This window comes from Drosophila rhopaloa, unplaced genomic scaffold, assembly GCF_018152115.1.
Source record: "Drosophila rhopaloa isolate 14029-0021.01 unplaced genomic scaffold, ASM1815211v1 contig_203, whole genome shotgun sequence".
NCBI lineage: Eukaryota > Metazoa > Arthropoda > Insecta > Diptera > Drosophilidae > Drosophila > Drosophila rhopaloa.
Window position 1 is genome coordinate 712980 of NW_025335088.1, and position 26930 is coordinate 739909.

General features: G+C 36.6%; 1 protein-coding gene across 1 annotated transcript in view; it reads left to right on the forward strand.

The window, feature by feature from the left end:
• The first annotated feature begins 4973 nt into the window (after positions 1-4973).
• Positions 4974-26930, forward strand: part of LOC108042177 — a 29711-nt gene continuing 7754 nt past the window's right edge. The window contains 6 exon segments of the mRNA XM_044460547.1: positions 4974-5303; positions 5507-5618; positions 5743-5889; positions 7944-8063; positions 16166-16407; positions 16474-16590. Of these exon segments, the coding sequence (XP_044316482.1) occupies positions 8043-8063; positions 16166-16407; positions 16474-16590 (380 nt within the window). The 5' untranslated portion in view covers positions 4974-5303; positions 5507-5618; positions 5743-5889; positions 7944-8042.

Genomic DNA, 26930 nt, shown 5'->3' on the forward strand with positions numbered 1-26930 from the left:
CTGCTCCGATCAAGATGATTTTTCGCTCAATAGTTATTCTATGGCCCAAATGCTTAAGTTTAATTTTTCAAGTTTTTAACATTTTTTTAAGTATTTTTAACGAATTTATTTAGATTTTCTAAGTCATTGCGTTGTATTTTGCGGGAGCCTGTCGAGAGAACGAAACCCAGAAGCCAAGAGAGCGACGGCCGAGAGAGCAACAGCCAAGAAAACTGATGAGGGGGTGGGGTAGTGCTGCATGGAAAGGGAAAGGGAAAGAGGCAATCCCTAAAGATTATAAAATGAAAGACCGATTTTTAAGGGGATACGGCCACAGCCCAAACCGTAAGAGCAAGAGCAACCAAATTTTTTCACAGTATTCCATTGGGGGCGTGGGCGCCCACTAAGATCCGATATGTCCCCCCAGTGGCCCCAAACAGCTCCAACATCCATTATTCTGAGCAAAAAAAGTTGATGTATTTAAGCTTAACTTCTAAACTGGTTGGAATTTCGATATTTGGTTTTTTCCGAATTTTAGGTTTTGAAAAGGCCTAATTAGAAATCTAAAAGAAATTTTGATATCCCCCATAATTTGGGGGCTACATTTAAAATTAACTTTTCGATTTAAAAAATCTAAACCGCTGCTCCGATCAAGATGATTTTTCGCTCAATAGTTATTCTATGGCCCAAATGCTTAAGTTTAATTTTTCAAGTTTTTAACATTTTTTTAAGTATTTTTAACGAATTTATTTAGATTTTCTAAGTTATTGCGTTGCATTTTGCGGGAGCCTGTCGAGAGAGCGAAACCCAGAGAGCGGATGCCAAGAGAGCGACGGCCGACAGAGCAACAACCAAGAAAACTGATGAGGGGGAGGGGTAGTGCTGCAGGGAAAGGGGAGGGGAAAGAGGCAATTTAAGTTAAATTTGTTTTGGATGATTTTCGATCAATAGTCAGTCCTCTGGATCAAATGCTTAGGTTTTATTTTTCATTTTGTAGCAGAAGTAAGAGCCTTATTTAATTTCCACCATGGAAGAAAATAGAAAATTACTACAAATTCTGTAAGCAAAGCCAAAATGTTTCCAAGTTAAATATTAATCTTAAGATTCGAACTTTTGACCAAATACGTATGTACATATGTATATTTGGATATGTTTTGATTTGCTTATATGTACAATACATGTACATACATACAATGTGTGTGTATGTTTCTATTCGAAAGTAGATAATGTGCTTAAATACAAATAAAATGATTTATTATACCCGTTTATCGATCAAATGTGGAGTCTGAAAATAATACGTTACTTTGCTGTTTTTGTATTGGATGCCAATCTTTTACTGTGTGTACAAAGGTTTTCGTTTCATTCAAAACAAGAAATTTGAAAACAACAAATTCCAATTTACAAACAAGTATACATATTTGTGCGCAAATTAAAATTGCATTGATAACATAGCTCTGCCAGTATCCTTCTGATTCTCTCTCTTGAAGGATCTTCTACAAAGGTTGTTTACACAAAGGTTTTCAAAAAACGCGCAAATAAGAAATAAGAAAGTCCTGACAACCCAATTTCCTACCTCCAAACTAATATTAAGCGAACGAGCAAAAAGTCGTATACAATACAATTTTACAAAGCGTTGGGGCTGAGATGGGTGAAATTTTTTTTTTGGATGCACCTGGAGAGACAGGTAAAACCTTCTTGACAAACTTATTGTTGGCAAAAGTTCGAAGTTCAAAAAAAATAGCCCTAGCTGTAGCATCTTCCGGTATAGCTGCTACCCTGCTCAATGGAGGTCGAACTGCTCATTCTACATTTAAACTTCCTTTGGATTTAGTTAATTTAGAAACACCTCATTGCTCTATTTCAAAGCAATGTAATATGGCTGCGGTGTTTAAAGATTGTAAGTTAATTGTTTGGGATAAGTGCACAATGTCACATAAAGGTGGGCTTGAAGCCATAAATAGAACCCTGCAAGATATTAATGAGAATACTATGTTGATGGGTGGTATTACAGTCCTGCTAGCTGGAGACCTTCGCCAAACCCTTCCTGTTGTGCCAAGAGCTACAAGACCTGACGAAATAAAGGCCTTTTTAAAATCTTAATTTTTATGGCCACAGATAAAAAAACTAGCGCTCACGAAAAATATGCAAGTGCACTTAAAAGGAGACAGTTCTGCAGGAATTTTTGCCGAAACTCTTTTAAAAATTGGGAATGGCGTCCATCCAACAGTTGATGGAAAAATAGTTATAACATCACGCTTAGGAAATGTAGTCAAAAACGTTCAATACCTTACATCCAAAATACTTCCTTGACAACGAAAAATGAAAGAGCAACCACTATTAATAATTTATTGCTAAACTCATTTGATGGTTTAGAAGTCTCCTTTAAATCGGTCGACTCTGTTCCTGATGCTGATAATGCTGTTCATTACCCTGTTGAATTTTAAAATTCTTTGAATCCTCCAGGAATTCCTCAGCATAATCTGTCTCTTAGGATTGGAGCACCCGTAATATTATTTCGAAATTTAAGTCCCCCAAAGTTATGCAATGGGACACGATTGCAGATAAAAGGTCTTCATAAGAATGTAATCGAAGCAACAGTATTTACGGGGTGCGCGAAGGGGGAAACAGTGTTTATACCCAGGATCCCATTAATACCATCCAGTCTGCCGTTTCAGTTTAAAAGGCTACAATTCCCTCTAAAAGTTTGCTTTGCAATAACTAACTTTGAAGCTGGCTGGACTAGATCTTAGAGAAGATTGCTTCTCTCATGGACAATTTTATGTCGCATGCTCAAGAGTTAGCTCTGCCAGTAGCCTTATTATTCTCGCTCCTGAAGGATCTTCTAAAAATGTTGTTTACACAGAGGTTTTCAAGTAATCATATTAATTAACATTATTAAACCTAGAAAGTTTCAGTGGAAAAAAAACGCGCCATTTTTTCTACCTCAAAGGTGGTGTGGAAATGGGAAAGTCTAGACAACCGTACTCAAAACTAATTTTAAGCAAACGAAGTCGCGCCGGGTACAGCTAGTTCATTTATATAAATTGGCTAACGTGCCTTAAGGGCCGATTGCAACGCAGACAGTTTCTCCCACCATAATTCCTGCTAAAGCCTAGTACTCAGATCGACGAAAACTGTACGCCAGTCATGGGAGAGAGCGAGAGGCAAACAGCTGGCGTTAACTTTTCGTCAACGTTTTTTTTCACCTCGGTCCTCAGATCGACGAAAAAAATACCAGAAAATTGCATAGCTTTGCCAGTCTGCTGAAATGAACTTTGGGTGAACCCTAGCGAAAAGAATAAAAAATTTAATCTTTTGGCGTGCGCTTCTCACTGAACATTATAAGAAATGGAGAGAGAGCGAGAGGCAAACAGCTGGCGTTCACTTTTCGTCGGGCCTTTTTTTCACGTCGGTCCCTTGATCGACGAAAAAATACCAGAAAATTCCATAGCGTTGCCAGTCTGCGGAAATGAACTTTGGGTGAACCCTAGCGAAAAGATTAAAAAATTTAATCTTTTGGCGTGCGCTTCTCACTGAACATTATAAGAAATGGAGGGAAAAACTCAAAAAACTCACAAAAGTCGATTGCAGGTGTTTACATGTGAGGACAAAATAACATTAATACTATCTGGGGTTTTAGGTCAAGAATGTACGATAAAACATTAATAAAATTGCAGCTATCAAATTAAATTAGCAAATAATTATCAGTAAATTAAAAAACATCTGTTTAATTTCAATTGTATTGTTTTTTAATTTCTTTGTACAGCGGCAGACTTGTCTTGCCAAGGTATTTGATAATATCTTTTAAAGGCTCTTTTCCGCAAATACGATATTTGAATTTTAACTGCTTGTCAACAAACCCAGCTGATTGACAGTACGACCGTAGCACGCTTAAATCTGATAAACTCTCGAAATTTTGGTCACACTGGAATGATTAAAGACACAACAGACAACTTATCAGTTGCATGCTATGTAACAACCCACAAGTACTTCTAGAACACAACGTATTAGCTTTTATCAACACTTGCACTAACTGAATAGTTAACCCAACTTTGATAGGACTTGTTCAGCTAATTCTTAAGAAGTTTTGTCCCACTTTTTTATCTTGTTTATTTAATAGTGCAAATAAATATATGTATATTATTTTGCCATTACTAAACATTTTTTTTTATTTTATTTCATTCTGAATTTATAAATTACAAAAGGAAATTTAAAACTTACAAAGACGTTTATTTTAAAGTTTATAAATTAAATTCATCTAAGAACTTTTTATAATTAGTTTACGTTTATTTAAATGTTCCTAATACAGTTATTTTCTGTGAAACGAATAAAATACAATTCTTGAAGTTACAGTTATTTTTTGATTTTTAAGTTAAAATATAAAAAAGAAGTTAAGCAGTTTTGTGAATAAAATTAATATTTGTTACTACTCTTGGTCTTATATATGTTGTTGCGAAAGTGACAAGGATTGCTGGGTCGCGCGCCAACGGTTCAATTTGAAAAACCAGTTCATTTGAAATCCGTTTGTTAAAATTAAATCGAAATTGTTCAACACTGTTTGTCAGTGTAAACTTATATAAGTTTGAAAGTGTTAAGAAGTACTGTTTGTTAGAAAAGCAAAACTATTGAAATTTGACTGTAAAGCTTGACGTAAGTGAGATAGCCTCTGGGACCGTGAGTGTCCCAAAATATGTATTAAATAATCTTTAACTATACTATTTTTTAATTATTTCAGACCTGAACCATTAAATTTGTTCATTACATATCATTCAGAGGAAAATGTGTTATAAGCACACACTTTCACATTTAATCCTACCCCAGGAAAAATAGCTTTTGAGACGACTCTTTTAATTATTTCTCAAGGTATGTAAGCTTTAAGCTTTTAGTTCAGAATTCTCAACTTTGTAGCTAAAACGGGCTTAACCCAAAAGAGAGCTAACTTTTGTCGCAACTTCACACACGCAAGCGTAAAGTTAGATTGCAAGCTGCAAACAAGTTAAGCTTCATTTAGTTCAATTTACGCCGAGTGTTGGAAACATCATATTAAATATATGTGAATATACCATTTATTTTACTTAAATCGCGCTTGTTGCTCCCAACAGTGATTTCAGTTATTTGTACAACATTTTACTAATTGCTTTCCAGCTTTCTTGAACATCCGAAAAACCTATTTGGGTATTAAACTAATTTGTTTATATGGTCTGTTTAATTTAACTAAATTAAATGAAAAACATAAATGCGTATGCTTAATTTGTTTTAAACAAAGTCTGTAAATATAACCAACTAATAGAGTTTATACAATAAATTATTAAAAATAATATTTTGTAAGTATTCGTTCCTGCTAAAGCTTTAAAAATGTCGCGAGTTCTTTTCTGCGCATGACATAATTCTCTTTTTTCTAAAGAAAACGGTATATATAAACACGAAAGCATATGTGATTCATTCATAAAATACTTATACAGTTTTCTAGCAGTTTTAAAACATTGATGACCCTTTACAAAACTATAGTATAATATTATCATTTCAGGTTCTTTAATTTAAATATTAAAGTAAACACCCAAAATCATACACTTACACGCATTAACATTCATTAAAGTGTTGTTAGTTGGCTGGGGCATGCAAAGGAACTGGATTTAAAGGTAAAACAAAATTGTTATTATTTAAATTGTCTTAAAAAGTCCATAATTAAAGATTAATAACAAACTGCCAAAAGTATTTTATATGTATCTATTTTAGTTATTTTAAAAATACAGTATTTTTCAGCAGGATGAGACCTTCTCATGACTCGTGGAGTTTCTATAAAACATGGCATCCAAAATACATACGTTTTCTTTGTTCCTGGACTAATTTATGCATCTTTCCTAAAATGCGTAATTGCATAATTGGAAAATACAAAAAATGCCGGAAAAAGTAAATGAAAAACTTATGCGGAAACACGAGCATTTGCACATTTTTCAAGCTAATTGCACCATTAATAAATTATTTACTGAGCACCCCACCTGCACTTTAAAATGCACATAAATAAGTTTAAAAAAATTACAATGCAATTCTATGTAAATAAATGCTAAAAAATATGTTCAAATCTTAAATTAGTTGTTTCCTGCATTAGATAGAAGCCAATTTGTAGAGAAATGTGTAGAGTAAAATTAAAAAATAACATTATTAGAAAATAACAAGAAAGGAAAGCCAAAGTTGATATACCCTTGCAGAATATTCTGTAAGTTATGACATTTTCAATCGTTCAGTTATATGGCAGCTATAGGATATAGCCGATCCTTATGAAATTGGGTAGGTATTGGCCAAAAATAAGGACCATAGAAAATCCAAACTTCCTAACTTAACAAACACCAAAGTTATGGCTTTTCCGATCAATCAGTTATATGGCGGCTATAGGATATAGTCCAAAGGAACGAAGGGTGTGTGCAAAGTTTCAATTTGATATCTTTAAAACTGAGAGACTAGTTCGCGTAGAAACAGACAGACGGACATGCTTATATCAACTCAGGACGCGATCCTGATCAAGAATATATATACTTTAAGGGTCGGAGATGTCTCCTTCACTGCGTTGCACACCTTAGACCAAAATTATAATACCCTCTGCAAGGGTATAAAAAGTACTCAAATCTGATAAAATGTAAGAATGTGAAAGCCACTTGTGGCGCCCAAAATTTTGATGGTAGAGAAATGATCTCAATGATCTTTAAAATCTTTGAATTCTCACGACGTGCTCCAAAAATCAAATGCCTTTAGAAGCAAAGTTTCTTCGTACTATGGTTTCTTAAATACTATTGTTGCCATATTGCATACAACAAACTAATTTAAGCTGATTTCATAACAGGTCCATCAGAATAATTCCAGACTATACAGGGCCGCTAATTCGTTCTAGTTCGTGCCACACTTTTTTTCCCCGTAATTCTGTAATGCTGTCCTATCGTTTCTACGAAAATAAGTCTTTCGGTATTTATATTGCAGAACAAATCTGCCATGGTTAATTTCGCAAAATTAATTAAATAAACAAAACTTCTTTGCTTTTAAACACACACGCACATATATGTATGTCGTAAGTCTGTCCGTCCGAAGCTGCCATATGAAAAGAGAGAAAATTAAATGCTTTGTTTTTGAACCTATACGCATAGACTTTAAAACATATTTTTTTTCACGAGAAATGGGGCTTTACTTAAAAAAATATTCAGACGCCTTTATCTTGTTGCTCTCCCATTAAAAAATTAACGGAAAATCGACAATCCTGTAATGTTTTTTTTAATTAACGCAAACAAATCTATGTATATATATAGTTATATCTGCAAGGGTACATAAAGTTCACTTTCCGAATTTTGCTTTCGTATCACATACAAACTTTTAAAAAAGCTTTAAAAAAAAGTATTCTTCTGTAAATTTCATATTCCAATGAAAAATATTAAAATATTTTCAAACGTAAAGGTAGCCTAAGATTTGTATTAATTATGTATAAACGATTTGATGTTGTAGAGGTGACAAAAAATCTATACAACTGTATATATCTTGAAAATAGTTAAGTAGTAAGGAAATTAAAAATATTTTGTTAATATTTTAGCAATTAATCTTTAAAATGGACTGTCCATCCGTTTTTATGCAAACTTTTGTTAAGGTCGTTTTTTTTTTGAAAGTGGTATATAAGTCGGAGCGGGCTGAAACGGAATACTACATTAAAAAGCTGCTATAGGAACTATCAGAAATGTACTAATTACCTAATTATTACTTAATTACCTTATACTTAGACGCACTGCTTAAATTTCATGAAAAAATATAGGTGCCATAGAAAGATCAAAAACTCCAACGAAATTTCTTTTAAAAGGGTGTACAAATATTTAAATAGTTTATATTGGGGTTTTTTCTCCGTTTGCATGATTTTTGTTAAACATTTTAATCTATAAAGGTATTACTTTCTTATGCATATATTATTAAAATTCTTTTTAAAATGACAGAGACAACCACGTAAATAAATACATATCAATCCGATGTAAATAAAGGAGGCGATATTACATTTGGTGGCCATTCCGGAATTCTAATTTAACAACACGAAAATGCATTGCAGCCGCATATTGGTATGTATAAGACTAATAGGAATAGAGTGGATATTGTTTTTATCTGATATTAAACTAAGCTATATAGCCCTCAGCGGTTTCGCTATTTTTTGTACTATTTACACCCTTGAAGCTGTTCAAAATACAGAATAATTTTATTGTGTAAATGTTTTTATCGCTGTTCAAAAAATAAAATATTCTCTATTTTATTGCGTAAATGTTTTCTAAAATTAACCCTAACAGGAAAGGAAGCAAACTTTTGCAAGCCGAAGTTTATATACCCTTACAGTAATTGCAAATCGATTACATTTCGATTAATATGCCTATATTACTAAAAACAATTAATCTATTTCAATTTTGCGCTGCATTTGGCCATCGTTTCAGTGCAGCTATATGATATTGTTATCCGATTTTAATTTAATTAAAACCGTAATTCCCTAATATTTAAATATTACTCAGTCCCAAAGAACAACAAAAAAATTAAAAAAGAGAAAGGAAAGCTAACTTCGGGCGGAGCCGAGTTGATATACCCTTGCAGAATATTCTGTAAATTATTTTCTCCAAAATTATTCAAATAATGCATTCTTAATACTCATAAAAAATCGCAATTTCCTAACTTTAAAAACACCAAAGTTATGGCATTTCCGATCGTTCAGTTATATGGCAGTGTTTGGGGGAAGACAACAAAAATGCCACCCTTATGTTATGTAATAATAACGCTTTTTAATTTAATCAGTTTATGTACGTGTCGTGTTTATTCTGCCAGTCGAATCTGCACTGCAACAACCGAAAGCCTGGCTTCATATTTTAATTCGGGTTTTACAATGTAGTCGCTGAATAGGTAGCGCGACAGCTTAGCGAGATAAGGCAAATAATAAAGAGGAGAGCGCAAGAGCGCTGCAGGCTCAGCCATACACCTATGCGCACTAGACTAGGTGCTGGCGGGCTGCTCCGAACAGGCAGCTATAGGATATAGTCAGCCGATCCCGGCCGTTCCGATTTATAAACTGCGTGCAAGGGAACGAAGGGTGCAAGGGAGTGACAGTAACGGGCAATAACGATCAAATTAATTATATAGGATATAGTAAGCCGATCCTTATGAAATTTGGTAGGTCGGATTGATTGGACAAAAATAAAACCCATAGAAAATTCCAACTTCCTAACTTTACAAACACCAAAGTTATGGCTTTTCCGATCAATCAGTTATATGGCGACTATAGGATATAGTCGGCCGATCCCCCGGCCGTTCCGACTTATATACTGCGTGCATAGGAACGAAGGGTGTGTGCAAAGTTTGAATTCCATATCTTTAAAACTGAGAGACAAGTTCACGTAGAAATAGACAGACAGACGGACAGACAGACGGACAGACAGACGGACAGACAGACGGACATGCTTATATCAACTCAGGACGCGATCCTGATCAAGAATATATATACTTTATAGGGTCGGAGATGTTTCCATCACTGCGTTGCTCACTTTTGACCAAAATTACAATACGCTCTGCAAGGGTGTAATAAGGACAAGTTTTCTTAAAAATATAAAAATATTTCGTAAAAGTAGTCAATTTTGGTGCTGAATTTGTTCAAACAAAAGAGGAAAACTAACTTAGAGCGGAGCCGAAGTTGATATACTCTGCAGAATATTCTGTAAGTTATTGTATTTCCAATCCTTCAGTTATATGCCAGCTATAGGATATGGTATGAAATTGAATGAATAGATCATGAAATTTGGTAGGTTAGATTGATTGACCAAACTTAAAACCCATAACAAATTCCAACTTTACAGTTATGGCATTTCCGATCGTTCAGTTATATGGCAGCTATAGGATATAGTCGGCCGATCATTACGAAATATGGTAGGTCGGATTGATTGACCAAACATAAAACCCATAACAAATTCCAACCGATTGGATTAATAGTTTTTGAGTAACCTCATGCGCCAGTCGTAAAAATACTGTTTCGAAAAAACGCGTTTAAAGTTTTGAGAAGCTCTCGCAGTCGCCTGACGCTTCCACCATAAATCGGCTATATCTTCAAAAGTTTTTTTTTTTTTTTTTGAAATAATTACTTTAAATTTTAAAGGAACATTCTTGAATAGTTATAGGTTTGAATTAAATAAAAAAAATCGATTTTTTGAAACAGAGAATGGGGGGTCCCCTTAAAAGGTAAAAGTTTTTGATTGATGTTTTATAATATCATATTTTCAACAAGAAAGGAAAGCTAACTTCGGGCGGAGCCGAAGTTGATATACCCTTGCAGAATATTTTGTGTTTCAGTCACCGACTAACTCTCATCGAGCGCAGACGTCCGTGCCTAATCCCGTGCCTTATCTCTATTTTTTCGGGGTTTTGATCCACACCCATTCTTCGCTTATAAACAGTTATTTATTTTTTTCACGTGCAAGTTCCGCTGATTATTAATCAAAGGTCCAAGCTCTTGTAACCATGGGCCCAGGCCCACCCAGATTAGGGGACAATCGCTTTGCATCGCTTAGCGAAAGCCCCAAGAAAAAAAAGAAAAGACCCTTTAGTAAAATTCAAGAAGAGTTCCCAGAACTTCCGGAAACAACAAAAGAAAACCCTAAATTCGTCATTATTTCATCAAAAGTCCCCAAGAAAACCATTTCGGAATATTCCTGCTTCGCAGTTTACCGTGCGTTGAATATTATAAGCAAAGAAATATTATCTATTTCTACCCTTCGCGATGGAAACCTCCTAATTCTGGTGAAAACCAAAAATGTTGCAGAAAAATTCCTGAAATCTAAAAGTCTCGCAGGTATATGCGAAATTGATTGCAAACTTCATCAATCCCTTAACTTTGTCAAGGGCACTATATATGCTCCCTTCCTTATAAACGTTCCCGATGACGAAATTGTGAAAGAACTGGCTGACCAAAATGTGCATTCCATATATAAATTCTCTAGGAAAATAGACGGCAAACCAAAACCTTCTGGTGTTATACTCGTAACCTTCGACCAATACAACCTACCAAGCAAACTTGACGTTTCCTGGCACACAGTCAAGGTAAGGGAGTACATTCCCAATCCTATGAGGTGCAAGGGGTGCCAATTTATTGGTCATCCAACCAAATTTTGCAAAAATTCCGCCACGTGCGAAAGGTGTAATCTCCCCCCTCACAGCCCTGAACCTTGTACACGAACGCAGTGCGCAAATTGCTTAGGCGACCACCCTTCCTCCTCCCCATCTTGCCCAAGATATATACAACAAAAAGAACTCATCAGAATTAAAACTACACGAAAATGCAGTATAAGAGAAGCTAGACTGTTTCTCAAAAAACAATCTCCCATAACAACCAATCTCTCACCTAATTATGCACATGCTGTGTCAAACTCAAACTCTACACCCAATACAAACAGTAATACTCAAAAAGAGATTACTATTAATGAAAACAACGACAATTATTCTAAAGAGTCTGCCAACCCAGACCCTCAATCCCAATCTCTCTCAATTTCGCCTTCCACAAGTAAATCTAATAACCATTCGGTGATTACCTCTCCAAGACCCTCAACATCTAACAAAATCGTACTAAAAAGCCCCAACATAAAAACAACTGAAGACCTCGAAAATCACAATCGCACAAGCAATTCTCTCTCACCCACCTACAGCATAAATAGTGAACACTCACAGCTATCACTCCCTTTAATGTATTCTGATTATAAAGAGCGCTTGAAACACAGTCGCTCTCTTAGATTGGAAGCAGATGAACTCTTAAACGAAATGAAATCAAATAGTAACTCTAGTAAAAACTCATCTGACTCAGAAGTTGACCCCGCGTCAGCTTCCCCTGATTCTCTTTAACCATGGTCATTAAAATCTTACAATGGAACATAAAAGGAATTTTCAATAATTATCACGAATTAAAATTACTTATAGCCGAACGCTCTCCTGACGTGTTATGCCTTCAGGAAACCCACTTACCACATAACTTTAAAAACTTTAGATGCCCGCCGAGTTTTAAAGGGTATTTTTGGAATTTCCCCAATAATACTTCTGCAAAACAAGGCGTAGCTATACTCATAAAACAGCAAATTCCACCCTCCCAAATATTGATAAATTGTAATCTTCTCTGCACTGGTATTAAACTTGAACTCACTAATCCCGTTTTTATCATAAATATGTACATTCCACCATGTCAAGGCTTTTCAAGCTCCGACATTTCTCATGCTCTAAATCAAATATCCGGTCCTATACTATTAATAGGAGACTTTAACTCCTGGAGCACTATGTGGGGTTCGCCTCACGCTAATTCCCGCGGGAAAAAAGTTGAGCGAGTTATATCAACATTTAACCTAGTTGTCCTAAACGACGGATCTGGAACCCATCTCTCTACCCACAACACCATAACCAACATAGATATTTCACTAATCTCACCAATACTCGCTCACCGTAGCAGTTGGTGCATTTGTGATCAATTACATGGTAGCGATCATTTCCCCATATTTATTTCCTTATCTTTTCCATTCTCCCCAGACATAACCCAACCCATCCCAAAATATAAAACCGATCTCGCTGACTGGAATACTTTCGGCAAAACCTGCATTGAACTCGAGACCAAGTGGACCGCCGGATGCCTAAACCATCAGGTCGCTCTACTCTCGAAATTCATTAGAACAGCAGCAAACTCCTCCATCCCCCAAACAAAACGGATTCCCCATAAAGCGAAAATTCCATGGTGGAGCCCGGAGCTTCAACAGCTCAGGGATAAAAAGCAAAAGCTTTTTCATACGTTTAATTCCCAAATGTCATCCACCAACCTCATAAATTACAAAAGAGCCAATGCCATTTTCAAAAAGAATGTTCTTTTTGAAAAACGAAAATCCCTCGAAAACTTCACCTCACGTATTTCTCCCCTTTCCACCACCAAGAAGATTTGGTCAGACATTAATCTTCTGGCTGGCTCTCCTAAAATACCCATAAAATGCATTAAAACCACAAACGCTTTGTTAACTGACTCCAGTTGCATATCAGAAGAATTCAGGGAAGTCTGGGCCAAATACGGAGCTGATGAAAATTTTAGCAACGTTTACATAGGTCTCAAAGAATCATATCTGTCCTCCACATACAACCCTACCCAAATATCTCCTACAGCACTAAGTCTGGACACTCCATTTAGACTGCATGAAATCGAGGCAGCTCTCCAAACAGCTAAGGGCAAATGTCCTGGCGCTGATAGAATTTCCTATCCCATCTTAAAACAGATTCCTCCATGCCTTAAGCAAAGACTACTTGACATATATAACTGCATGTTATCCACTGGCAATTACCCCCATACCTGGCGATCTTCCATCGTTATTCCCATCCCAAAGCCCAATAAAAAATCTTCAGAAATTAATGGCTATCGCCCAATTTCCCTAATATCCTGCCTAAGTAAAATAATTGAAAAAATGATTGCCCTCCGACTCATGTGGTTTACTAACCGCCACAAACTGATCAGCGGAAACCAAGTTGCATTCAAAAGGAACCACAGCACTATGGACGCTCTACTCAAAATTCAACATTTCGTGTCGAATGCCATTTCAACCAAAAATCACGTCTCCATCATGGCGACGGATTTCGAAAAGGCTTTCGATCGCGTGGGACTACATGCAGTTCTCTCAAGACTCCAGCTTTGGGGCATTGGTCCAAGACTTTACAACCTGGTTAAAGCCTTTATGACGAAGAGGACCTTTAAAGTCAGAGTCAACGACAAAACCTCTGGTTCAGCCAACCTGCCAAACGGAATCCCACAAGGCTCACCCCTAACATTTGTCGCAAAATCCACTGTTGTTTTCCAACTTTGGAGCTTAGAAATAAGACCATCGAACCAGTCATGGATTTAAAAATACTTGGAATCACGTTTGACTCTAGGTTTAGCTTTAAGGAACATTGTATTACTTTAAGAAAACAACTTGAAGTCCGGGCTAACATAATTAAATTTCTAAGTTCCAAATTTTCGCATATCCATCCCAACATCCTAACAAACATAACCCGTGCCCTAATTCTCTCCAAAATCGAATACGGACTCCCAATATATGGTTGGTGTGCAGCAACACACCTGAAGAAAATTCAAGCACCCTACAACTCCTCAGTTCGTAGATCAATTAATGCATTTCCAACATCGCCAGTACGGTGCATTCTGGCCGAAGCTGAGCTACTAAGCATTTCCGACAGATTAACCGAAGCCACCAGCAATCTAATACCCAGGCTTTTCACAAGCCCAAATCAATCGTTGGTAAGGAATTTCAAAGCTTCCTTCAGGAAAACACGGACTCCCAGGGTTCCCTCAACCCTTCATAGATGCGCCAAGCATGCAGCTTTCATTGGGCTATCAGTCCCTAAGCAGAGAAAAATAACTACGTCTCTTCCACCCTGGAAAGACGTATCGGAAAACATCAAAAAGGATCTTCACTTCTATACTAAAAACGACACACCAAGCTCAATTTTCCAAGCCCAATTTAGTCTTCTCAGAAGCCAACTGGGCCCAAGGAATTGGCTTTACTCGTATGGTTCTAAAACCGAATCTTCATCTACCTTCGCAGTCGTCGACAAGGATAACAACATCATCGCGGGAGGATCCCTTCCCAACATCAACTCGATATTTACCATTGAGGCTTTCGCAGTACTTCAGGCCTGCGTATACAAAAGGTAAAGGAAAATTCGTCATCTGCACCGACAGCCTTTCCACCATCTCAGCGTTGGAAAATCCCTGGCAAACAGATCCCACAATAAGCCAAATACGGAACATCGTTACCCTGAGCAAATCCAAAATAACCATCGTTTGGGTCCCCAGCCACAAGGGTATTCCTGGGAACGAACAAGCGGACGCGGCTGCTCGATTTATGAGCACAGCCCCAACCGTTCAGTTCACACCCATCAATGCCAGAGACATCTCCAAGCTAATTAAAACCACCAACAAACAAAAGATAATGGCTGATTTGGAAGGTTTTACCCACAGATATAAAGCGCTAAACACAGCCTGCGAAAAAACTATATTTCCAAAAGACCTCAACAAACTCGATCGCAGGATTTACACCCGCCTTCGCATTGGACATACACAGGAAACGCACGAACACCTACTTCAAGGATCTGCTTGCCCTCCCTGCCGCTTCTGCGGAGACAGGACTTTTTCAACCGACCATCTTCTCGACAGCTGTCAGGCCCTAAAGCCCATACGCACTTCCATTTTTGGATCCGTCACCCTCCCATCTTCCCTACTCAAATCCTCCTCCAAATCAAATATTAAAAGAATTAAAGATTTTGTTAATAAAACCCATCTCCGAATATAGACATAATAAATAAACTCTAATAACCCGGCCGAAGGACTTCAGTTTCCAGTGCCATTTTCTCTTTCCATTAATTTTAGTATTGTATACTAGTTTTAATTTGACAAAATAAAAATAAATAAAATAATTCTGTATATTATATTCTCCAAAATTTATTCGTAGAATGCATTCTTAAAACTCATAAAAAAAATCCAACTTCCTAACTTTAAAAACACCAAAGTTATGGCATTTCCGATCGTTCAGTTATATGGCAGCTATATAATATAGTGGACCGATCCGGCTCGTTCCGACCTGCAATAGAAAGACAACTTTTGGGAAAGTTTCAAGCAGATAGCTTTACTGAGGGACTGGTTTGCGTAGAAACGGACGGACGGACAGACGGACATGGCTAGATCGACTCTCCTGGTGATGCTGATCAAGAATATATATACTTTATAGGGTCGGAAATGTCTCCTTCACTGCGTTACAAACTTTTGACCAAAATTATAATACCCTCTGCAAGGGTATACAAAATTAGAAGATACAGATTCGTCGAAGTCACCCGCGGTTGACGGCGCGTTTTCTTGATTTTATTGATTTTACTTGTAAATTAAAAAATATAACTAGATATCCATAAATTTAGCGAAATTAATTTTGTAGACAGTATTAATTAATTAATGGCTAATGGGAAAATGTTTCGTAGCTAAATTTGGTTTTTGATATTTTGGATGTTGAATGTCCGATCACCACGACTTTTGTCGCTAACATATAAACGCCTTTAAAGTAGGTTTAGGGTCTTTGAGAATGTTGTAATTAAAAAATGTTGAAGGAAAAAATATTTATTTTTTATATTTTTTCAGATTAAGTATATACGACTTGATATATTGGTCATACTGGCAACAATTAGGATTGCAAATGCAAACTATATTGGTACTCGCAGTCGGGAAAGAAATTTGAGTAACAACAATGGAGTGAAAACTGAAGAATCATCACATATCGTAAATTCCGGTGGTGTAAGGACAGTTGGGGAAGTTTTTGTGCCAAAAACATTTTCATTAAATTCACAGGAGCCAACATGCGAACAACTTCGCGCCATGTGGATGTAAGTTTATCAAAATGTACAATTTTAAGCAAAGATTATAGTCTAACTTTTTTAAATACTACACAGATTTTCTAAACGGCAATCCCGAGCTGCAGAAATCACTAATGAAATACCAACATATCGGGATCCTTTTACTTATAATGTTTGGGAACCTCTTTTTTTGAACTCACGAATGCTGGGATCGTAAGTATTTTTCTTCTTCAATGGACACTAACAAAATTTTATAAGGAAAAACTTACATAAAACCCTCAAAATGCACCCAAAAACTGCAGGTACTTCTTACCAACAAATATTAAATGCCCTCCTTCAAAATTGTTATGCGGTATTTATTTATATAACAAAAATATTCCCTTGCTGTTTGAATTTAAAAAATATCCTTAACGGTTTTAGCTTATATAACAAGAAGGGAAGCAAACTTTGGCAAATCGAAGTTTACATACCCTTGCAGTTATTACAAATCGACTACATTTCGATTTTTATGCCTATATTACTAAAAACAATGAAGCAATCGTTTCTATGGCTGCTAATTGATATTGTTGTCCGATTTTGACATAACTAAAAGCGTAATTCTGATATAGTAAATAATTACTATTTGATAAATAGAAAAACAGAGATGTCCGATTTTAATTTAAATAAAAGCGTAATTCCATAGTTTTTTCAGACGGACATGCTTATATCAACTCAGGACGCGATCCTGATCAAGAATAAATATACTTTACTAGAGCACCCGGCGAACTTTGTCGCGCCCCTTTTGTTATCCGGTGCAAAAATAAATAATGATGACGGCTTTCCCACACGCGAACAGGCTACGTATAACTGCCCATGTGAAAAAAATTGATATTCCAGATTAATCCCGCAGACATCCAACGATTGGCCTTGCGATTTATTGATTGTCATCGCAAATGCCAATAGAACTGGGAACTGAATCCTCTTGAATTGGAATGGAAGATCTGTTGGAATAATCGGAATTCGTGGGATAAGACCTTCCTCTCCTTTAAATTTGCCCTTAATAATCGTCGCATGAATCACGTTGTTCATCAGTTTTTTAACGGACAACCGAGTACCGTTGCATAATCTCGGATGGTTTAGATTCCGCAGCATTATAATAATTGATCCCACTTTCAGTTGCAAATTATGCGGCGGAGTTCCTGGCACATCCAGTGAGTTCAAAAATTCTGTCGGATAGTTGGTCGCTTCATCCTCGTCGGCCACGCTGTCAACGGATTTGTATGAATGCAGTTCTCCAGCGAATTGACTTTGAATAACGAAATTCAAACTATCTACGTCTTTATTCTTCGCTGATAGTATTACCCGTTCACTAATCCAATCAAGATTTTTATAATTTTGTGCAATGTCGGGAAACACTTTTGTGATGAGTTCCTCTTTCGACGATGTGAACTCGCAAAAATTTGCTGTGAACGATATTAGTCCAGTCGAAACATCAACAGGAATTTCAGCGTCAGCATTTGTCTCGAGAATTCAGCAATGCGACTCTCATATTCGTGGACAATATAAACTTATTGACATATCGCCACAAAGGGGACGATTTTAGGCATGCATTAACTTCATCGGCAGCCGTAGATTTCGGGATGACGGGAAGCGTTTGACGAAAATCTCCGGACAGCAATATTAAATCCCCACCAAATAGTTTAGAATCACCTCGTAAATCCTTCATCGTTCGGTCAACTGCCTCCAAAGCTCGTTTATGCGCCATCGTGCATTTATCCCAAATGATTATTTTGCATTCTCGCATCAATTCCGCTGTCGCCGAATTCTTGCTCATCGTGCACGTTGGCTGGTCAACCGTCAGAATATTCATGGGTAGCTTCAAAGCGGCATGTGCAGTTCGACCGCCTTCCAACAATGTAGCAGCAATGCCAGATGATGCAACAGCCAACGCAATTTGAGATCTTGATTGAAGCGTTGCCAGAATCAACGAAATGACGAATGTCTTGCCTGTTCCACCAGGAGCATCGAGAAAGTATAAGCCTCCCGTTTCATCGTCAACAACCTTCAATATCGAATCGTACACGTTCTTCTGTAGGATGTAGGGCTTCTAATGTTCACCAAAAGCAAGCGAAGATAGAAGCATTCGTCTTGGCGTGGATGAACTGTGTATATTCGTCCGAGCGCATCAGTCGAATAGACACCAGCGAAGCCAGCAACAGCATAACCTTTCTTCCGGCGTTGAAACTTCTTCGATGCAGCGTTCCATGTATAATAGCGTGGCATCTCTGAATAGAGTAAAGTCCTTGCGAACGGATCGCCTTCGCATGTCGAAAAGAAATTTGTCAACGTTGTCACTGCTCTTTGCGCTACGTTCGCGTCCGTAAAGTAGACACGCTGGCCGTTCTCCAAGTGAACAGATAAGTGCACGACAGTCGGGTGACGTTCATGAATCGGAAATGAAAATAGCCGCCAAATGGCCTCGTTACAACTAACGTAGCGTCCAAGTTGAAATTTCGTCACCTCATCGTTTGCATTCGGATCAGCAATGCCAAACACCGCCATGTCGCTCCCTTTGTTCACATATTTGCAAACGTATTTGATAGATTTGATAGAGTTGCAGTACTCAACATTGCAATGCGTTGAGAACGTTTTCGACAAAAGCGGGCAATATGGAACGATCCAGCGGTTATTCACGACTACTGTTACGTTTGTTTCACCATTACTTCGATCCATTTGCCGTTGTCATCTGGAGGACGACGCCTATACAATGGATATCCATCGTGTCCACTGATTGTTTCAGCCGTCAACGGACGGGGAAATCGTTTTATCAGTTTCCGTTATATATACATACTGATTCTGGGTTGTGGACTCTGCAAGGGCCATGGATCATGCTCGTTGTCACAATGGTATTTCGGCTGAAATAATCGAATCAATTTGATTTGGTCGGATCTTGTCGAACATCCAAAGCAGAATGTGCGCATGTGGTAAGCCACTCTTCTGCCACTTAACCGAGTACATCCAACAACGAACTGCGCCAAAAACCTTCTGCTTAACGATGTAATTCATAAGTACTGTGATCTTTTGCTTGAATACTCGTGCAGTGATGTCAGGTCGATCGCTAGATGTTTGTCCTGGAAGCAACAGATTCGTAATTTCGGGCCATTTCGTTTGCATGTGAACGTGATGAATAAATCCGGGCGTCCGTAATTACGGACATACGTCATCGCATCTTGAGCCTACTCATGCATATGGCGCGGGCTGGAAGAATGGTCAAACAACCGATGTTGGCCGCGTGTCCTTCCATAGCGATGGCGTCACGCAAGTGGATGTACTCGTCTGAGCACAAATTCGACTGATTGAAACGAATGAAATTGAGACGCTCCGTTTCTACTTTTACGTACATGTCAACACAGTACTGGTGCACAACGCTGATTTAGTTCATCTTCCGAATCACCAATGAAGTAGATCTGAAGGAATTTATGATATTTGTTTGGTGGCGGTAACAAAGCGCCTGCTCGGTGGTGAATTTGTCCTTGAATCTGAATGTTGGGATGCAATTTTGAAAAAAATGAGATAATAAAGAGACGCCATTACCTTATAACTCGGATTGTAGCCTGGTTGATGAACAACCTCCGCTCCAAATGACGTCATTTGAAAGCAACCGTTATATTTTTGTGCAAGCTTTAGGAAACTGTTTGATTGGGCTGAATTTCCATATAGTAGCGAATACAATGGCTCTGGTAGATGAGCCAAAACGGGCAATTTAATTTTGCCACCTGCACTGCATAAGCCGGGGGTTTCCAATCGAAACTTCAGTGCATTGCAATGCTGACATACGACAGACAATGAACCAATAACAACGCAGCTATGATCTTTGTAGGGTGTTTCGGAATTGTATGCGAATGCAGCGCGATTCAATTTTTTATTTGCGGCTGGTCTTCTTCTACTCACATTTTGTCGGGCTTGGTCTTTGTGCAGCGCGAAGCTGTTCAATTCGGGCACGTGCCGATCCATTTATTTCTGCACTTACCTCTTGCGTTCGATTATTACGGACATTCTGAGAATGTATCGCATTGCGTGAACGCCTTCCAAGTCTTGATCTAAAAGCAGGCATTATTTCCAATTAAAACTTTGGCAATGATTCGCTAACTCGATTTTTTACAGTTTTATGTACAACAATGAAGGCATTATTTCCAAAGACTGCTGTTTTAACAGTTTTATGTACAACAATGAATACATCTCTTGAGCCGATAGCTACTTTTCCGGCAGGTTTTCCCAATATTTTCTTATGTATTAACCAGAAGAATCTGGCAATTACAAAGAACTGAAAAAAAATTTGAGCCAAATCGGCCCAGCCGTTCTCTTGTTTTGCGATGGCGCACATTTTTTGAACCATTTTTATATATATAGATACCACTTCGATTACAAAAATAAATAAATTTAAAAAGAAAACGCAATGGCAACCAAGGATATCGAAGAGCTTAAACACAAACGAGATATTTGCATGAAAAGTATAGGCCGAACGTATCGTATCTTAAATGACAGTAAATTGTCTGTTAATCCAGTTGAGCTAGAGTGACGTTTGGAAATCCTTTATACGCACATTGAAAATGCTTTACTTCTTCAAAACCAAATAGAAGTGAGAGATGCAAAAGATGTCTTTCGCGATGAGTTGGAAGAGAGTGCACTTTAAACAAAATCATTACTTATTTCCATTTTAAATGAGGCTAAACGAAATACTGTCGAAAAATCAGCTCCGCAGGCCCGCCTCAATGTCGCCTGCCGAGCGTCGCTCTTCCAACATTTAGCGGAAAAGACTCCGAATATAAAAATTGTATAAGCCTTTTTGAAATCTTTGTTCACAAAGATGATACGCTACACGATCTAGAGCACCCGGCGAACTTTGTCTCGCCCCAATTTCACGACTTCATATAACCCCAGAGTAATAATAAAACACTGGTAATTCAAATTTCATAAAAATTTATTTGACTCGAAATCAGTGAAGAGCGATGTGATAAACAATATTTTTTGTTTTGTTATCCGGTGCAAAAATAAATAATGATGACGGCTTTCCCACACGCGAACAGGCTACGTATAACTGCCCAGGTGAAAAAAATTGATATTCCAGATTAATCCCGCAGACATCCAACGATGGCCTTGCGATTTATTGATTGTCATCGCAAATGCCAATCGAACTGGGAACTGAATCCTCTTGAATTGGAATGGAAGATCTGTGGGAATAATCGGAATTCGTGGGATAAAAACTTCCTCTCCTTTAAATTTGCCCTTAAGGCAGACTTGCACCTTGTGAGGTCAAAAAAATCAATTTTGCAGTTTCGGATACATACATGTTTCAATTTTACTCTCCTAAAATTTCAAGTCGAAATCTCTTGAATTACGAAAGTTACCGGCCGTTTGGTGGACCGGTGTCAAGCGCGTTGCCATTATAGTTCAAATTTTCAAACGCGTTTTTCTCGAAACCATGTTTTCCGAGTTGGCGGAAGTCGTACAAGCCGCAAAAATTGAGCAATCATCATGAAATTTTTTATACATGTTCCTCAGAAGTATGTATAATATTAAAAATTGTTTATTTAAAAAAATAATGAGTAACGAAAAAATGAGGAAAAACCGATTTTTTTTCAAAAGCTCATAATTTTTGCATTTTTTATGTTTTTTTTTTAATTATTCTAGTTCAAGCCATGCGAGCAAGTGTACAGACTAAGAATATATTCGTTTTTTGCGTTTCAGATTATTTCTTAAAATTCCAAAAAATCCGCCATGAGGACGAGTTTTTCGCGGACATGCCGCCATTGTTGGGTACTCCCCCTCCCCCCTTCGCTTGGATCGCACTCAAAAAAATTGTGTAGCTTCAATAAACTGTACCCTTCAACTGGCTAAAATTTTATTCCCACACCTACCATACTTTCCAAGAAATAAATTCCAGAAAAAAAGGTTTTGGGCGCCAACAAGGTGCAAGCCTGCCTTAATAATCGTCGCATGAATCACGTTGTACATCAGTTTTTTAACGAACAACCGCGTCCCGTTGCATAATCTCGGATGATTTAGATTCCGAAGCATTATAATAAATATAAATTATATCAAACTTTCAGTTGCAAATTATGCGGCGGAGTTCCTGGCACATCCAGTGAGTTCAAAAATTCTGTCGGATAGTTGGTCGCTTCATCCTCGTCGGTCCCGCTGTCAACGGATCTGTATGAATGCAGTTCTCCAGCGATTTGACTTTGAATAACGAAATTCAAACTATCTACGTCCTTATTCTTCGCTGCTAGTATTGCCCGTTCACTAATCCAATCGAGATTTTTATAATTTTGTACAATGTCGGGAAACACTTTTGTGATGAGTTCCTCTTTCGACGATGTTAACTCGCAAAAATTTGCTGTGAACGATATTAGTCCAGTCGAAACATCAACAGGAATTTCGCCATTGCCAAGCGTCAGCATTTGTCTCGAGAATTCAGCAGCGGAGGGGTCATTCTGCAATGCGACTCTCATATTCGTGGACAATTTAAACTTCTTGACATATCGCCATAAAGAGGACGATTTTAAGCATGCATTAACTTCATCGGCAGCCGTAGATTTCGGGATGACGGGAAGCGTTTGACGAAAATCTCCGGACAGCAATATCAAAGCCCCACCAAATAGTTTCGAATCACCTCGTAAATCCTTCATCGTTCGGTCAACTGCCTCCAAAGCTCGTTTATGCGCCATCGTGCATTCATCCCAAATGATTATTTTGCATTCTCGCATCAATTTCGCTGTCGCCGAATTCTTGCTCATCGTGCACTTTGGCTGGTCAGAAGATTCATGGGTAGCTTCCAAGCGGAATGTGCAGTTCGACCGCATTCCAACAATGTAGCAGCAATGCCAGATGATGCAACAGCCAACGCAATTTAACTTCTTGACCGAATCGTTGCCAGAATCACATTTGTTCGGACTCTTTCGGCCAGGTTAGTTTGATCAAAGTGGTGCTCGCGATTGAAAGCACCGTGCTTTGAACGATTTGGCGCTGGCATTCTCAATGTCGCTAGTAGACTGCCGCACATGAGCATGCAATTGTCTTCGATCTGTATTAACGCTTTGTTGCGCATTTCTTCAGTAATGGTAAAATTATCTGTTGTCCTGCGAACCATGTGGTCCTTATAGTTGTCCCACAGTGCGGTCGGGTTCGACGGATGACATGTGGCTATGATTATTGCAAATAATGATTGGATTTGATTCGTTGACGCAGAAACAATGGCATCGGCGAGCGTTGAATCCCAATAAGCGTCGTTTTCGAGCAAGTTAACACGTTGGCAAGCCTCACGAAAACTGGCGCACAGCACACCACCCACAGTACGCAGGGACTCGAAGGATGTAGGCCCTTTAATGTTCACCAAAAGCAAGCGAAGTTAGAAGCATTCGTCTTGGCGTGGATGAACTATGTATATTCGTGGGAGCGCATCAGTCGAATAGAAACCAGCGAAGCCAGCAACAGCATCACCTTTCTTCCGGCGTTGAAACTTCTTCGATGCAGCGTTCCATGTATAATAGCGTGGCATCTCTGAATAGAGTAAAGTCCTTGCGAACGGATCGCTTTCGCAAGTCGAAAAGAAATTTGTCAACGTTGTCGCTGGTGGCCGTTCTGCTATTTGCACTGCGCTGCGTTCGCGTCCGTAAAGTAGACACGCTGGCCGTTCTCCAAGTGAACAGATAAGTGCACGACAGTCGGGTGACGTTCATGAATCGGAAATGAAAATAGCCGCCAAATGGCCTCGTTACAACTAACTTAGCGTCCAAGTTGAAATTTCGTCACCTCATCGTTTGCATTCGGATCAGCAATGCCAAACACCGCCATGTCGCTCCCTTTGTTCACATATTTGCAAACGTATTTGATGGATTTGATAGAGTTGCAGTACTCAACATTGCAATGCGTTGAGAACGTTTTCGACAAAAGCGGGCCATTACCTTATAACTCGGATTGTAGCCTTGCGTTCGATTATTACGGACATTCTGAGAATGTATCGCATTGCGTGAACGCCTTCCAAGTCTTGATCTAAAAGCAGGCATTATTTACAGTTTTATGTACAACAATGAAGGCATTATTTCCAAAGACTGCTGTTTTAACAGTTTTATGTACAACAATGAATACATCTCTTGAGCCGATAGCGACTTTTCCGGCAGGTTTTTCCAATATTTTCTTATGTATTAACCTTTTTTCTGGCAATTACAAACAACTGAAAAAAAATTTGAGCCAAATCGGCCCAGCCGTTCTCTTGTTTTGTGATGGCGTACATTTTTGGCACCATTTTTATATATATAGATAGGGTCGGAGATGTCTCCTTCCTAACGTTGTCCGATTTTGACTAAACTAAAAGCGTAGTTGTGATATAGTAAATAATAACTATATCTAAAAGGAAAATTTTGATAAATAGAAAAACAGTAAAATAACATTTTTTTCATATTTATTTTTATACCCTTGCAGAGGGTATTATAATTTCAGTCAAAAGTTTGCAACTGTGTTGCAAGGATACATTTCCAACCCTATAAAGTATATGTATTCTTGATCAGCAACACTTGGAGAGTCGATCTAGCCACGTCCGTCTGTCCATCCGTCTGTCCGACCGTCCGTCTGTCCGTTTCTACGCAAACTAGTCAACTCAGTTTTAAAGCTATCTGCTTGAAACTTTCCCAAAAGTTGTCTTTCTTTTGCAGGTAGTATATATGTCCGAACGAGTCGGATCGGGCGACTATCATATCTATCTATCTTACTATCATATAGCTCCCATAAGAAAAACAAAAAATAAAAAAAAATGTATTTTTCTTATTTATTTTTTGATATGTAACATATTAATATATTAACATATTAACATATTAACATATTAACATATTAACATATTAACATATTAACATATTAACATATTAACATATTAACATATTAACATATTAACATATTAACATATTAACATATTAACATATTAACATATTAACATATTAACATATTAACATATTAACATATTAACATATTAACATATTAACATATTAACATATTAACATATTAACATATTAACATATTAACATATTAACATATTAACATATTAACATATTAACATATTAACATATTAACATATTAACATATTAACATATTAACATATTAACATATTAACATATTAACATATTAACATATTAACATATTAACATATTAACATATTAACATATTAACATATTAACATATTAACATATTAACATATTAACATATTAACATATTAACATATTAACATATTAACATATTAACATATTAACATATTAACATATTAACATATTAACATATTAACATATTAACATATTAACATATTAACATATTAACATATTAACATATTAACATATTAACATATTAACATATTAACATATTAACATATTAACATATTAACATATTAACATATTAACATATTAACATATTAACATATTAACATATTAACATATTAACATATTAACATATTAACATATTAACATATTAACATATTAACATATTAACATATTAACATATTAACATATTAACATATTAACATATTAACATATTAACATATTAACATATTAACATATTAACATATTAACATATTAACATATTAACATATTAACATATTAACATATTAACATATTAACATATTAACATATTAACATATTAACATATTAACATATTAACATATTAACATATTAACATATTAACATATTAACATATTAACATATTAACATATTAACATATTAACATATTAACATATTAACATATTAACATATTAACATATTAACATATTAACATATTAACATATTAACATATTAACATATTAACATATTAACATATTAACATATTAACATATTAACATATTAACATATTAACATATTAACATATTAACATATTAACATATTAACATATTAACATATTAACATATTAACATATTAACATATTAACATATTAACATATTAACATATTAACATATTAACATATTAACATATTAACATATTAACATATTAACATATTAACATATTAACATATTAACATATTAACATATTAACATATTAACATATTAACATATTAACATATTAACATATTAACATATTAACATATTAACATATTAACATATTAACATATTAACATATTAACATATTAACATATTAACATATTAACATATTAACATATTAACATATTAACATATTAACATATTAACATATTAACATATTAACATATTAACATATTAACATATTAACATATTAACATATTAACATATTAACATATTAACATATTAACATATTAACATATTAACATATTAACATATTAACATATTTTTTTTTTTTTTTTTTTTTTGGGCTGAGGGGGGAAAATGCCTTTTGCATCTCACACTACCGTCGTATGTGTGGTATGTGGGGCTTGCACCCACTAAAAACCCCTCCTCATCAGGCCTGTATCCACTTCGGAAAAGCTTCCGCATTACTTCAAAGTGGGGCCTCTTGCGCGCGATGCGCGTTCATCTACTCATACAAAGCTCTAAGGCTCGCCTCTACTTAAATGCCAATATATACCGT